The sequence below is a fragment of the Gallus gallus genome, chromosome 2 (assembly GCF_016699485.2).
Source record: "Gallus gallus isolate bGalGal1 chromosome 2, bGalGal1.mat.broiler.GRCg7b, whole genome shotgun sequence".
In the NCBI taxonomy this organism is placed as follows: Eukaryota; Metazoa; Chordata; class Aves; order Galliformes; family Phasianidae; genus Gallus; species Gallus gallus.
In genome coordinates this window covers 91554499-91570655 of record NC_052533.1, presented here as the reverse complement: position 1 = coordinate 91570655, position 16157 = coordinate 91554499, and the positions used below count along the sequence as shown (strand labels likewise).

At 40.7% G+C, this 16157-nt stretch overlaps 1 protein-coding gene across 1 annotated transcript; it reads right to left on the bottom strand.

Annotated features, from left to right (window-relative positions):
• Window positions 1–4727: 4727 nt before the first annotated feature.
• Window positions 4728–16037, bottom strand: CYB5A (cytochrome b5 type A). Its single transcript, NM_001001748.3, has 5 exons — window positions 15851–16037; window positions 10099–10227; window positions 8241–8270; window positions 6685–6719; window positions 4728–5848 (listed from the first exon to the last, which is right to left on the bottom strand). Exons 1-5 carry the CDS (start codon window positions 15992–15994, stop codon window positions 5770–5772), a joined length of 417 nt encoding a protein of 138 aa, NP_001001748.1. The 5' UTR covers window positions 15995–16037; the 3' UTR covers window positions 4728–5769.
• Window positions 16038–16157: the final 120 nt, after the last annotated feature.

Here is a 16157-nt window from a genome sequence, read left to right as displayed (position 1 = left end):
TTTGTAAAGTGCTTGTACTCCTTTGAGCCATGCAAAGATCCCCACTGTCTCCCACAGTATTCTCCTGGAGAAGCTTACAGTCCGTGGCTTGGACAGATACACTCTAGAACTGGCTGCAGGGCCAAGCCCAGAGTGGTGGTGAATGGAGTTAAATCCAGTTGGCAACCAGTCACAAGTGGTGACCCCAGGGACCGGTACTGCAGTCTGTCCTGTTCAGTATCTTTAATGATGACCTGGACAAGAGGACTGATTGACACCAAGCTGGGAAGAAGTGTTGATTTGCCAGGGAGTAGAAAGGCCCTACAGAGGGATCTGGATAGGCTGGATTGCTGGGCTGAGGCCAATAGGATGAAGTTCAACAAGACCAAGTGCCAGGTCCTGCACTTTGGCCACAATAACCCCAGGCAACGCTACAGGTTTGGGGCAGAGCGGCTGGAAGGTTGCATGGAGGAAACAGACCTGGGGGTGTTGGTTGACACTCAGCTGAACATGGGGCAGCAATGTGGAGAGGTAGCCATGAAGGATGATGGCATCCTGGCTGATATCAGAAATAGTGTTGCCAGCAGAAGTACTCATCCCTCTGTACACAGCCCTGGTAAGGCCACACCTCAAATACTGTGTTCAGTTTGGGCCCCTCACTACTAGACAGACATCAAGGCCAAGGAATGTGTCCAGAGCAGGGCAACGAAGCTGGTGAGGGGTCTGGAGCACAAGTCTTATAAGGAGCGGTTGAGGGAGCTGAAATTGTTCAGTCTGGAGAAGAAGAGGCTCAGGGGAGACCTTACTGCACTCTACAACTCCCTGAAAGGAGACTGTGGTGAGGTGGGGGTCAGCCTCTTCTCTTAGCAATAGGACTAGAGGGAATGGCCTCAGGTTGTGCCAGGGGAGATTCAGGTTGGACATTAGGAAAGATTTCTTCTCAGAAAGTGTGGTCAGACACTGGAACACACTGCCCAGACAGGTGGTTAAGTCACCATCCCTAGAGGTGTTCTAGAAACATTTAGATGTTGTACTGAGGGACGTGGTTTAGTGGGGAAACATTGGTGGTAGGAGCATGGTTGGACTGGATGATCTTGGACATCTTTTCCAAACCTTGGTGATTCTATGAAATACTGCTACTCACTGCAACCCTACTCTGAAAATGGATCCAAGTAAACACAAGATGTGAATCCATTGAGTTTACAAATGAAAGGACAGAATTGCTTGTTTCCAATTACCAAGCCACCAACCTGTGGGCTTCTAAGATGCAGGCTGAGCTTTTCTCTCATGTCCACCCTTAATACCTAAATAGATAATAATACTCATCATGCTCTTAAAGTAATCCCTGCAAGCCCTGTTAAGGCATGATGAGTGATACTCAAAGCATCAACTAGCTGCAGAAGTGTGTGACAATTGAATGTGACAAGAGAAACAATCCTTCCCTATTTTCAAGATGTCAATGGAAAATACTCCATCTGCTTGGCTTACTACTTTCCAGTCTACCTACCTCCTAGCCCCTGAAGCAGTTTCCTAAAGACATTTTACTTGAAGTCAGTCCCTTTCCCACAGCTGATGGATAACCTCATGATTTCAAACAATACAAAGCTGCATTTATCCAGGACCTAAGTAGGTGCAACTCCACAGATACTGTGTAGTGCTTTTGCCCTGTAATAGGGTCAGTGATCAGGCACTAGGCAAGGACCGGGATCTTCAGAAAAAAGACAGATTTCTGCAGTGAATATGCTACTGAGTATTGTTCTGGGATGTAGTCTCTGGGAGCCAACATGATTTCTGCGGTGTTCTGTCCAGGGATACCACAACTGTTTCCCTAAGGTTTTCTGGCATTATGCTTTCTGCCTAAGCACAGCAGACTGGAAGAAACAGGAGTAGAAATTATACTATACAGAAGTCAAAATCTGTTCCTTGTATATAAGACTCCACAGCACAATCTAGTCCATTCTGAGCTCTGTTTTAGCAGCCATCAATAGTGACTAGTAGCTGCATTGCATATCCCAGTTTTAGCAACCTGGGAAAGAAAATGTCAAGAATTGCTTTATGCACACTCTTACATGTAAGATGATAAAGAAAATGCCTAACTAGTTTTCATAAAGAAAATTCAGCATTAGTCACCTTACGAGATGCGGTATTTCACCATTTCTCACGAATTCAGGTGTTTGTCTGCTCACCCACTTATAAGCCAGGTCATTCACAACTTGAAATGTTTCAACCCATAATGAATTAACCATGAGAAGGAATGTAATGTAACATGAAAGGAAAGTAAAATTGGGAAAGCAAAACTCAAATTTATGATCCATCAGTTACTAGCTTCAACTTATATCTGATCAGCTATCAGAGCTAAGGATACGGGAATATGAACTTCCTCCTCCTCCTTTCTTCTGTATGGTTTCTAAAATCCTTTTGTATGTTTAGCTTATTCATTCTGACAGTTTCAGATAATAATCCTCACTGCCAGCCTTGCAGAAAACACAGCAACAATTTTGTCAGCGTGACTCTCAATTCATAAACACCCATTTACCCTCAACATCAAACATTCAGAAAACAAAACCAGTAGTGATTTTTTTCTTTTCGTCTCTGCCAACGTACTGACTTACAGATTTGTGACTGGATTCCATCTGCCTCGTTTCTACCCCCTTGCCAGTTCCTCTCCAGCATTTTGCAAAATCCTGAATGCAACACAGCACCGAATGCTAGAGAAAGGCATTAGACCTCTGTGCCAAAGCAAGTGGGCCAGGGAAAAAGACAGTATTTTATTTTCCCAACATAGCACAGGGAGAAAGCGAACAAGTGTGCTGGCTTTACTCCACACAAACCAAGAGGGAGCCAATGCTGTTTCCATTGAAAGGAGCTCTCTTCTCACTATGTACTCTTTTGAACAACAGAGCATAGTCAAATTAAGGCCAAAAACGCAGCACACAAACAAATGATTTCAGGATACAAGAGCAGTATAAATAGTCCTGCTGTACAAGTAAACATGGGATGACATCTCATCTAAAACACTGATTACCAAAAGCAGCTTGTCCAAACAAAAATTAGTATTAATGGACATTACCAGACAAACAGAGCAAATTAGAGCAAGTATCTTTGACGGGATTTGAAGATGAGGATTCTCGTTCTGAGAATAAATTGGTCTCTGCCCACTCTTTTCTTTTTGCTGTGAGACACATAAGAACACTACCCTTAATTCACCTGAAAAGTTTTGCAATAGCAAAGTAATTCATTCCTCACCACACCCACTTTTTTTCTTCCTTTCATATTCATAATTAGTAGCTAAAGTCACATCAAAATTCCTATGCGATCCCCTATGGAATGCACATCTAATGTTACTGTATTAAAAAGGCCAATTAATATGTTCTTTACATTCATCATTTCGCATTTAAAAACCCACTACAATAATGCCCTTCTCTCAGGAACAACTTACACCAGAGCTGATACAAACACACTAACTACAAGGAACAAGTTTAGCACACCTACAGTAGCATTTTAACTTGCATCTGCTACTTATCTGCGCTCACTGCATTTTTAGTTCACACTATGGAAATTCTCTGTGCCAGCTGGACTGCTTTTGGACTGCTGAGCTTGAATAGATACTCCAGGGTATAACACAGTAACATCCAAACTCCAGTAAGCGTCTGCTATGTGGGATGCAAACAGAACAATACCATAGTAAAGCTCCTGAAGCACAGAGGGAAAAAAAGCACCTTTTGCAACAAGTGTTTTGCTGTACGGATCCACTTTGATTGCATTACCCTACTTGCTGATGTGGACATAAGTATTCCCTTCTGAAATTCTTGCAAAATTGTTTGAAAGGTTAAGCTTTCTGAAACATTTTTTCTTGCTCAGATGTGAATTTAAACATTACTCTAAAAACTAACAGGAACATCAGTATTTCAAACTTAGCTTATGAGGCTAAATATCAACTTCAGAGTTAATATATCCTTTTTAAAGGTAACCTGTAACAAGCCAACAAAGTTGGAACTTTCAACTCAGCTTCACCTTACATTCAGAGAAAGAGCTGGGGCAAGAACAGGACAGAATAAGGAATTAGTGCTAGACAAAATCCCAACCACTGGCATTTACAGTGCAAGTCAAGTCTCCAAGGCAAATACAGTGGAGTCTACTCTAAATGTAAATCCCTACAGTTGTAAATCAAGTCTGATAGAAGACAACTCAAGAATACCAAGGTAAGCTACTAAACGCTTTCACAGTCAGAAGTGTGAGATGTTTTCTGCAAGAACAGAGGTTTTAATAGATCCTTAATTGCTTCCACGGTAAAAGGAATCCCCCAATAAGGAATCCTTGACATATTACTGTCTTATGCATATGTAGGAATGTATTTATCCTCTGAAATCACAGAACTCCTATCTCTCATTTTGATACAAGATGTACATTGAATGCATCTTCCATGGTGCTCCCAAGGGGCAGTTGTTGCAATAGGGCTACAAGTGCTGGTGGCTGTCAGAACTTACAAAGGCAAACCACTGCTAACAGGCACTAGCTGGTGTTGAGAACATGCTGTTCACCTCAGAGGAGTTAGAATCATTTATCCACACTAACTGTTCTGGGATACACTATCTCACATTTTACATGCAACTTCCCTACTTGATGAAGGACCTCACTTTGAGGATGCATTATTGAACGAGTTCACCTGAAAAGAGCCCCAAAAGGCAAAGGGCATCCCTTCCAAGAGCTTCACAGAAGTTTGAAATGAGTATATTTCAACCAGGAAAGAGTAAGCAATTAAACTTTTATTCATGATCATTTATGCATGACTAAAAAATAAAAATAAAAAAAAAATTCACCACAAAATGCAGACTTTCAGTTGTCCTGTATTTAGCACAGAAAATGGTCATCTCTCCATAGTAAAGCACCAAGGAGCACATAACAGAACAGTCAGAAGCATCACTTTTTCCACCCCATCAGGACATACCATGATAAAGTTGAAGATTGTATACAAGTCTAGAAGTTCCAGAACAAGTTTCAGAGTCACCTGAGTGCTTGGCAAGAACAGTATTAGTAGCAGTTATATTACCTGTAGTGGAATTTACACAGCACTTTCTGCCTTTTTTGCAGAACAGTTCAACAGTTCACAAAACGGAGATGGACATAACTGGGCCAGTGGATTTCATATTTTACTTTAATTTTCCCATGGCAGTCAAACAACAGCTTGCCAGCAGGAGTACCTGTAACAACTCTAAGACCACATGGCAGGAGGGAAGGAAAGTTATCTTCTTATAGCCTGACTGGCAGGACCCAACCATTTACAGGCACCTGTACTCATTACTATACTCAGCTTCTTCCATTATGTTTATTTTAATTAGCCTCTTACTCAAACATTCTAGATTTAAGACGACAACATGATTTTTAAGTTAGGTTGTGTACATGGACAAATACATGTACAAAGTTTTGGTAGTAATTTAAAGCTATAAAATTCATATGCAAGACAGACTCCATTACAGATTAAAAAGATATAACCAGAATCAGAATGCTACTTACAAAACTATTTTAATACAGCAACTAATACAGTTATCAAATCATTCATTAGAGAATATATTGTTATACGAAAAGAAATGCTGCCTTTTTATTACTTCAGTGCAGCAAATAAGAAGGCAACATCAAGAAAAGTGCACAGCAGAAAAGAATTGTTCAGTTTTCTGAAAAAGTTGAATTTATCTTCAGACATCAGGCTTTTGTCAGGAAATATATTGGGTTAGGATTGCTTCTATTCTCTCCCAGATCAGTCTCTTCTTGCATTAGTTCTCAGTAAGGTGCTCACTCTGACATGTAGGAACGATACATCAGGGCCACAATAATTGCTGCTATTGCCGGGATCACCCAGTTGGACCATGAACTGGAAGAAGTTTTTGAAACAAGTAGTTTAGGAAGTGACACCCAGCAAGTTTCAAAAAGTCATTGGTTCTATAATGTCCATCCCTCCCACCCCAAGGATGTTAAGATAAGAGCAGAACACTTAGGTCAGTAATGCTCTAGCTGAGGAAAAAGGTTTGTCCTCTTCCGACTTTGCACTAAAGTTTACAACAAATTTGTTTGTTAGAGACGAGGAAGACTCGAGGTGTGTTTAAAGTCACAGCATGCTGCCCAGAGTATCATTCATTTCAAAACTATTTCATAGAAATTTAGGACTTAACAACATGTGACAGCGTCCAAATACCCAGCTTCTTAGTCCAAGGTGTATGGAAAGTTCCTTTGAGGTTTCAGCAATAGGCAACAGTAAGCAAAGTATAACTTTATAAATCATGATTCAATGATGCCTGAACATATACCCACCCCCCACACAACTGACAGATTTTCCTTCTTGTAGACACAGCCCTCTTCTTTACCTTAGATACAACAACTGTGGCAAATTTTAAAAATGGAAGACATGTCACTAATAGCATGCAGTGTCTCCTATTCACCCAACAGCACCCAGGAATGAGGGCTTGTAAAGCATAAGCAATTTTGGTGGAGCCTGATGAACATCCACGTGAGAAAAAAAAAATCTAGACATTACACTGACATGCATGTAAAATAGCACACAGATGCCAAAGTAGACTACACACAGAATGGAACTTCTTATGCAGCATCCTTCCACATCTGTGTTTCCTGCAGAGAGGTGCTATAACATTCTGAACTTCGGAAACATTAGTGTGAGGAATTTCCAATTTGGTACCAGATGTCATACCGTACCTGGAATTAGACTGCACAGTGGTAATAAGAGTTTCCTGGAAAGCAAAACATAGAGAGATTTACATCAAGCATGTATTCTTGTCCATACTTAACTGGCCCCTCAATTTCTCAAAACTGATTAAGGGAGACTAATTTTGAGAACAACTCAATGCTCTGCCTCTGGAAAAGTTTCTCACAGTTCCTGTAACAGAACTGTTGAATTAGAAGCTAGATAGCAGCAGTTTCTGTAGTCAACATTGCAACAAAATTCATTAAAAACACCACAAGAAATTCTGCTGCCAGTTTTCCATGAAACTTCAACCTCAGGTTACATATGAAAAGCTTTAGTGGCCTAAAAGACAAAGATCACTTGCTTGCTTAAAATCTAACTGAACAGACTCCAAATGAATACGTGAGACTTTTACACAGAAGCAAAGTCCTGATTTACATCCACGTGAGGCTTATTAAGCTTAGTCTGTTAGCGTGGCATTTCAGACTGTGTGAGAATTACAGGCAAATTATTATATCTTTTGATATAGACATGCATTTTTTTTAAAAATTTGGTTTCCACAGAAAAAGAATCACTGTAAGATCAAGTGCTGGCTGCACAGTTTTTAAGACTACTTATTCATTTCTTCAGTATGAGAATGTTTATAGCTCAAAGAGTGAAAAAAGATTCCTCACATCTTCCCATGGGTCTGAACAGGCTACTTTTTCAGAAGCCTATCACAGGTTGATGCATAACAAATGCTAGGTTTAAAGTAAAAAGGCTCAGTAATTACACCTCTGTTGATTTTGTGAATATCTCCATGAAGAACTAACCCTAAAGTCAAACCACATGGAGCACAGTCTAACACCTGTTAAGTGTAACACCTTGTAGAAACAGACGTGCCAAGGCCAGGAGATGGTCCCAAGTCCCAACCAACCAGCCTCTATTTGCTCAGCAGCAACAATTGTACAGTTTCATCTCTGATTTACTTGCTTCTTTAATGGACACTAATTTTAGGAGTTCACAAGTTGAATGCCATCACAACTTTAATGACAATAGTAGAATATGTTGGAACAAATACACTCCTGCACTGACAGGACACCAAAATCTGCTGCAGTAGTCAGAAAGCAAACAGCATCTTGAAAAGGGTTCACAATTCTAAGTTAACTGATGTATACTACAGCTATCAAATCTGTCTGGATTCTCTATCTACCAGTGTTGCCAATACGTTGTTAAGCCATTTGCTTTTTTGTTGTTGTTGTTTAGAAGTGTAAGCTTATCTATCTATCCTGTCTACAAATGTTTTTCTTAAACTGATACTAGAAAACCACTGACAGATTCTAGACTCATTTTTTTGTTGTAGTATAACGTAATAAGATCTAACTTCTTTGTTAGAAACCACTAAAATTAGAGAAAAGAACAGCTAACAGGAAAAATAAATTATAAGGCCAGATCAGCAAGTTTAGGAGGCTTATGATCTGAATCACCACACTTAAAGGTAATTACTTTTGCTGCTGAGTATACCATTTACAAAGAGACACCACCTAACGCCCAAGAGAAATAACGTGACATTTCAAGAAACACTTACTGCTGGTTTCTGAAGCTTCGGTCTATCATCCTGCAGGAAAATAAGCAAAAAAACAAACAAACAAAAAAAACAACACATCTAGATGAGCACTCAGGACATTAAAAAAAATAAATTAATTTAAAAAAAAAACATATAATCACTCAATTCGGTTCACAATTCTCATCTGTTAATGTGTATCTATTTTTCCCTAGGAAGACTTGCAAAAGAGACCTCAGTGTATTTCGTTCAGCAACTATAAACAAGATCACCTCCTTGTATAATACTTGCCATGATACAATAAAGAAGTGAAACTTGAGTTTGCAACATATTTCATTATTTCTTCTACCAGTGTTTTTGCATTTGTTTTGTCTCTGTGTAGTACATTTCCTCAAGCTAATACATGGGTTGCAATAGCACTGGTTTCCTGCTACCAAGCCTACTCATATTACTGAGCACAATTATCTAACTAGTTTGGTATAACCTCCAATGCAAAGGTCTCAAATTCTATGGATCTTTCACAAACTCATGAAGCTTTACATGGGACAGTCACATTATTACAAAAGAAACAGCACCTTCATGACTGTTCTAAGTGTATGAAACAAACAGTTCAATAGTTTCACGTACCAAATGAAAACAGGCATCTGTCAAACAATAATGAACTGGACTGGCAGCCAGGATACAAACAATTTTACCAGTATCAGCTGCCACCTGAAACAGATGGCAAGTCTGCAGCACTGCAAACATGCTCCAGACCTGAATTACTTCATATTAGGAGAGGCACACACTAGTAATATTCATCAAGAAAGAACCTCAGGTACAGGATCAGGACTCTGATCCCAAGATCAGCGTGATACCACTGTCTCAAGTAGTACACATCCACCCCAAATGCAAGACAAACATATCAGTGAGGACAGGCAGGGATGGAAAGTACAATTCTCTGCATGTTATCTGCCTACGTCTACAGTAAGTGGTTTTCAACCACTGCCATAGGAGAGCTTACAAACAACATATAGAAGGCAACCATGGCAGCAGTTTTATTGCTAGAAATTATCCTTCAAAGCTTGAAGCAGCAAACTTTTTGTAGGAACAGTAAATTTGAAGAGTACAGGAAAAAGAAAAGTGACATGATCTAGTGGGAACTGACAAGAAATAGGCAACATCAACATAGCACAAGACATGAGGAACCAAAGACAGGGAAGACAAACAAGGAATCAGATTTATTTTTCCATCTAAACATCAGAATGCACTTCTTTAACTGTGGGGATGACTGAGCACTAGCTCAGGTTGTCCAGAAAGGCTGCAGAGTCTCCTCCTCAGACATCTCCAGAAGTCACCTAAACATGGGCCTGGGCACCCTGCTAGAGCAGGGGTGGGATCAGATGGCCCCAGAGGTCCCATCCAGCCTCAACCATGCTGTGATTCTACAGTTCTGCTGAAGCAGTCTTCTAAATAGACACACAAAGCTCTAGGCTGAGATGGAAGCCTGGTACACTATTTAAAATGATGAATGCATGAGAGTGGCTGAATAAGCACTTAGCATGCTAACATAAGAAAAGGTTCTTTAGGACAGTTAGATATCTAACTTTCAGGAATTATAGAGTCTCATTATAAAGCTCACAGGGTGCACCAGAAACAGCATGATTACATATTCAACTTATTCAAAAACTAAGCTGTGAGAAGACGCCAAATTTGAGATGTGACCATCTTGATTCTTCACTAGTCAACTCACTTCACAAGGGAAGACTCTCCTCAGCCCAGGTCCATCCAGAGCTACAGCACAGCATCCAACCAAACTGGCAGCTCTCCACATTTTGAAGCAAAATATCAGCAAAATAGCTACACACAAAAACATCAAGTAGTGGTATTCTCACATACTCACCGGGTGAAGCTCCCCAATAATAAATGTTTCCGACAGCGCCCTTGCATCTGTAGAGTGGCCAACATCTTCAAAGTTCTCAGTAGCATCTCCCCCAGCTTGCTCCCTAAGGACTTCTTCTCCACCAGGGTGCTGCAATTTTTAATCAGCATGAATTCATTATTGAAAACCACCCCCCCATTCTAAGTCTGGAATTTCATTTCTTTATTTCTGAAAATAAAGAGAAATGCTTGCTAGACTTCTTAGAGAAGATCTAAGTCTCTCTAAATAACCAGAAACCTTTAGCTTTCTCAGAGGCCAAAAAAATCAAAGAAAGGTCTCTACTTCATCAGTGACAGACCAGCAAGAAGCATTACCATAGCAGCTAAAGCAGCATTTAGAACATTACCAGAAACAGTCAGTATTTCAGCAGCCAAACTGTTATCTAAAGTTACACTCTGTGTTCACAATTCCATGGGAAACATTTCTAACCTAAGTTGCAGCAAGGAAGATACACGTAAAAAGAGTAATCAAACAGTGGAACAAGTTGAGCAGAGGGCACACAGAATTTCTACCATTTAAGCCTGCCTTGCCAAAGCCCTGAGGAACCTGGCCTGACCTTGGTAATCCCAGCTTCAGCCTGGGGATGGAGCCTCCTCTCCTAACCTCCAGGAGTTCTTTCGTAACAAAAAGTTATAGCATGATTATCCAGTAAGCCAGCTACCTTGGCACAGCTTAAGCAGTGCTGGAAGAAGACACAAAAATAGCAGTTTCTTTTTAGCAGAGTATGGAATCCCAAGACTCCACTGTTGGTAAAGCCAATGAGACGGCAAGAAGCCTGTCTCCTCTCAGTGCCACAACTCATCACCGTTCCTTTAACCAAACTCCCTGCTAACCACTTACTTTTATTCTTCCACAGGGTGCACTTTTGGGACTGCACAGTTATACACTTTTATCCATTAATTAACTGCATATATACAGCAAGACACATCACATCTTAGAGTTCAGTGAGTTCTCAGCAACAAACAAGTTCCTCAGTTATCAGATAAGCAACATGCCAAAAAGATACACTGCTCAACTTGAAAGCAAGGAACTATTCCATGAACACCAGGAAAAACAAGTCAGGACTGTTTTAGCCTTGGAGTAAGGCAACCATGAAGTTCTACCACTTGAGAAGGGACAGAGGAAATAAGGCGTTGGCACCTTAATTCCATTATTAAGGCTCCTGACTACAGAATCTAATAAGACAAATGTAAGCAAAACTTCTACTATTTAAAGTTATTTTGCCTAGTGTGTAACTGAACAGAACAGCCATCCTTACATAGGAGATTAAAATGACACAAACATTTCTACTAGTCTAAAGAATTAAAGTCAGCATTTACTTCAAATCCTCCACATAAACTTATTATCAATCCTTCCTCTTTTACAAAAGACGATGAGACGACAGTATTCCATCTACGCCAGAACTCCAAAGCTTGAATTCATCTTCACAAAGGCACACGTTTATTTTTACAGATTGAGAAAGCTGCTCAAAAGCAGTTTTTTTTTCCCCTGAAAAAAGCTAGAAAGGTTAATGATCTCTAAGCATGACTCAGCAAAAGCAAGATTAAGCAACTGATAGAGACATTAGGCAAAGTAGCTGCACCGAAAAAGGTTATGAGAGTGCATGCAGAGTAAAGATTACACAAACAGGCGTGCAAACACGGCATGCACACTAAAATCCTGCCCTTGAATCCAGCCTGATAAGTATTCAGGGAAAGGAGTGCACAAAAGCTTAGAGATCATTCAAGTCCATGTCTAAGATGCTGAACTTGGATCCAATAGGCTCTCCTAGATATTGCTGTAACTAAGTCTTCATAGAATTCATTCAACAGTGTTTTTATACTATGTTTAAGAATTCTGCTCTCAGAGATACACTATTCACAGAGGCATGTCATGCTGTATCAACCATGAAAAGCCACGTGGAAAGATTATTGTCAAGTATATGTAAGCCTTCAGCAGAAAAGGCAGCAACATTTCTTGGAAAACATGCTTGCAGACAAAGTTGTCAACAACTAGCAAAAAGGAAGCACAGCTATGCAATTTACAAAGCACTAATACCACGTACGTTCAAATCCATGCATTGAAATGAACTCAAGCCCTATTCATTCACATATGTAGATAGAACACCGTTAACTTCAGCTAGTTGCCAAACAAGTGGACTCCTAGTAGTACAACTGCATCTGTGTTAAAGCCATTACACAGAGTACAAACCACCTGCAGACTGCTGACTACAGTACAGTCATCCACTACTGCGTTCCCAAATCCTTCCCTTGTACTTCTATAATCACGGAGCTACATGAACAGCCCCAAGAGGCACTGTGGCCTCCCTCAGATGAATTTGTTTTCAGTTTGATCAGCTACTGATTCCTCCAGTACCACAGTTTTGTAGTCAGTGTCATCATAGAGGAAGCGTGACCATGACCAACGCTCTGCCACACATCGGCTGCTGGAGTCAAATTCAGTCTGACCTCTGCCACCAAAGCTGGATCACTGGTACTTTTCCCCTTTCTACTGCTTTCCCCACGGTTCAATGAGTCAGTCTCTCAAAGTTTGTCTGTGCATGACCTCTGCTCACACTTCTGTATGATAAGCAAAAACTTGCTACCAGAGCTTCTACTTCAATAAGAATAGCTTTCTGGAACTGGAAGGTTATGGACTATACCACTAATGATCCCTAAACCAAAATCCTTTTGATGTAAGTTTTTTTGCAGATAAATCTGTGGTTCAATGGAAATGAAAAGGTTTTTGCTGCTCATTTAAACTACCCTAGCTCATTCCAAAGACTGTCCCAATTTAACAACACAGATATCTAAGTTACACGTATAATGGAAGTCTGTGGAATGGCAGCATAGACTAATTCCTTACCACAGCACATTAAGATATAAATAAAGCAACTAAGCAGTTAAATTCACTGTTGTCATCTGGGTCAAAAGTCTGTAGTTACTTCATCCAGAACACCTATCAGATCTTCTTGCTCTTGCTACAGTCACGCAACTTCCCCAGTGTCATAGTACAAGACTGTTTAAGTTTAACTACCATAATTCACAATCCTTATCATCCCATCCCGCCCCCCATACTGAGGGGTGAATTGAGTTTTCAGTCCAATTTAAGTTTTGAGGAGATAACTGAAGGCCTCCACCAGTTTTGTATTCTACAAAATACACCAGAAGCAGAGACAGAAATGCCCTGAGAACCATCGGCTCTACTGTGTGAAAAAGCAAACAACTGTTTGTCTTTTAAGGACACTTTCATGCAGTCAGAAGTCCTCCAAATTACCTCCATCAACTGTCAAAGTTACAGAACAGAAATTCTGCACCCATGTAACATTTAAGGAGCCTAGGAGAGCAGTCCTCCTTATGAATCCTATTTTTGAAAGCCATCATTAGGGTTTTACACACAGTGCAAATGAAACACTCACTGGTTGAGCACCCACTTCTCCAAAACAATTACAGCCTGCAGCGTTTCACAAGAAGAATGCTAAGAATTGCTCTTTCTCAAAGCATTTTCAAATCCCCCTGCAAGTTTCACCATAACGTTGGCTTTAATCTCTAGACTGCAAGGTCCTGCATTAAGTCTGTCAATATACCACATGAATTCTTAACACTGCACTACTACTGGCACCATTTGATGTATGCCACTCATTAACTTATATCCATCTTCCAGAATATCACTGTATCACATGAATGTGAATTCACTGCCACGTGGCAGAGAGACCATTTCTCATTCTGGCATAGTAAAGCGGTATTTCTTCTTTCTACACTTAATTCTAACAGCATTCCAAAACCCATTTTGAGAGAGCTCTCCATCCTGTTTAAGAAGTGCTATGGAAGTATAAGTTCTCAGCTTATGAAAAAACTCTACACTGGCCATTAATATGATCACTCTGAACAGTGCTTCCAAAGCAATCTCTGAAATGAGCAAAGTAACTTAAACATGAAGTTAACACTAGATGAATATTCAACACATTGCATAGCGTGCTTCCAGAACACATAATTTCTCTGAGGTAGAGGCGTTCTTATTCACAATGGCTTCTCTGCCAAGCTTAAGCAATCCAACCAATTTCTTTCATGGGATATAAGGATGACTCTTACTGCAAGAGGAAGCAGAGATCAGGACACTGATAATTTCTATTTTCTGTTTTGTTTTGGTTTTTTTTAAATATACTAAACTACTTGTTTAGCTCATTAGATTGCTGTCAACGCCTGTGCAGCAGGATTGCTTTATTTTCTTATATAAAAAACACGATCAAACATTACCACCTTGCTTAACTCACTAATTTACATTCAATATTACAAATATATTTAATTATCTGCAGTACACATATAGCCATAAGACCCTGCTGTGAGTACACAATCATTTCTAATAGCTAACTTTCCCTAGAGGACGTCAGACCTGAAACTATGAAAAAGTTTCCCAAGTTTGCAGTAATATGGGTCCAACAGCCTTTAAATGAAAAAGATGATACAGAAGTTCCCAGTCTCAAGCATGGTCTCTCATGTCAAACATGTTAAGACAGCATACTCTAAAAGCTGAGTTCTTTGGATTACCCATCTTAAGAGGATATACCTTGATAATCAAAGAAAATTCAGATATATATTCAAATTATAAAATTTAAGAGAGTTTCCATTTGGAAGGAAAAAACAAACAAACAAAAAAAGCAGTTGCTGGAGTCTTTATCTGCAGTAACCTCTAAGATCTCAAAGTATGTAACCCTTTTCTTCTCCAGCACTCCATCCATGTTTTAAAGGATCTTATTAAACCCTTGGCCTTAGGAAACCAAGCCAATGTGGTCATACTGTGTATACCCCACCCATAGACCACCTACTAAACTCAATCCAGTATTGACTAAGGCTGATGGTTCCCCAGGCCCAAGTTCATTCAACTTCAACTAAGCATCTACAAGCTTTATGTAGAGACAGCGGCTGCACAGAGAAAACATTCCCTCTAAGTACTGTAACGTGAAAGGCAGCACCATCATTCACATGTTAAGCATGAGAACACACAGGGTGTCTTTAACAGTGAAGCACTGGCAAGTGTTCAACTCCAGAAGCAGTAAGAGAATATTTCCATAGGTTAAGGTGGCAGCTAGAAGGATTTCCTGTTGAATTAAGGAATAGGACTGGTGAAGCTTGCTGCTGTTTCCAGTTCTTCACTCCCTGGTCAACTGATACTCGTATATAATCTTCTATGAGGAAAGAGTGAGACGATGTTTTAGCAGTGCTCTCTCAGAAGGACTAGTAACCTTACTTTAGTAGCCTACAATTAGCTATTGAAACATGTTAAGCTTTTCAGCTCCTGCATGAAAAAGCCACAGGTTGAACTGAGTTTGACCATTAACGCTATAGAAACAGCTAATGTAATTCCTGCTGAGTTTCTCCCTGCCGGTCACGTGTAAATACCTTAAAGCGTCTGATGGTCTACAAAAATCAGTACTTCACTTCTGAGGTTAGCCAACTATCAAAAGTACGCAAAGAAGGCAAAGAGTAAAGTATACTAGGAAACATTTTAACCCAAGGTTGACTCTAAGAAATGGCACCACGTGGAACACCCTGATATTTAACAATTTCCCTCAGAAACGCAGCTCCACTGAGAGAGCTGCGTTGCAAGCAAGGCAAGCCTAACGCAAGCAGCAGCTGGCTCCTGTCACCGCCCAGGGCGATGCTCGGGGACAGCCGCCGCCCCGAGCCCACCGCCGCTAACCCCCTACGGTCACTTCCCACTCGCGGGCACACACCTCATCCAGGAACTTGGTGATGTCGTAGATACGGTGGTGCACGATGATCCAGGTGCTCTGGCTGTTGTTATGCTTCTGCACCTCCTCCAGCCGATAGTAGCGGCCCCGCCACGCCTCACCGCCGGCTTCACTGGAGCCCACCATATCCTCGCTTGACAGACAGCCCACCGCCGCCGCGACTCACCACAACCCCCCTCTCACGCGCGGACGCCAAATACAGCCCAGCCAACAGCCTATCACCGCCCGCCCTACCTCCACTTCCTGCTCTCTCATAGGCGGAGTGGTATGTCTTTCAAAGAAGTCATCA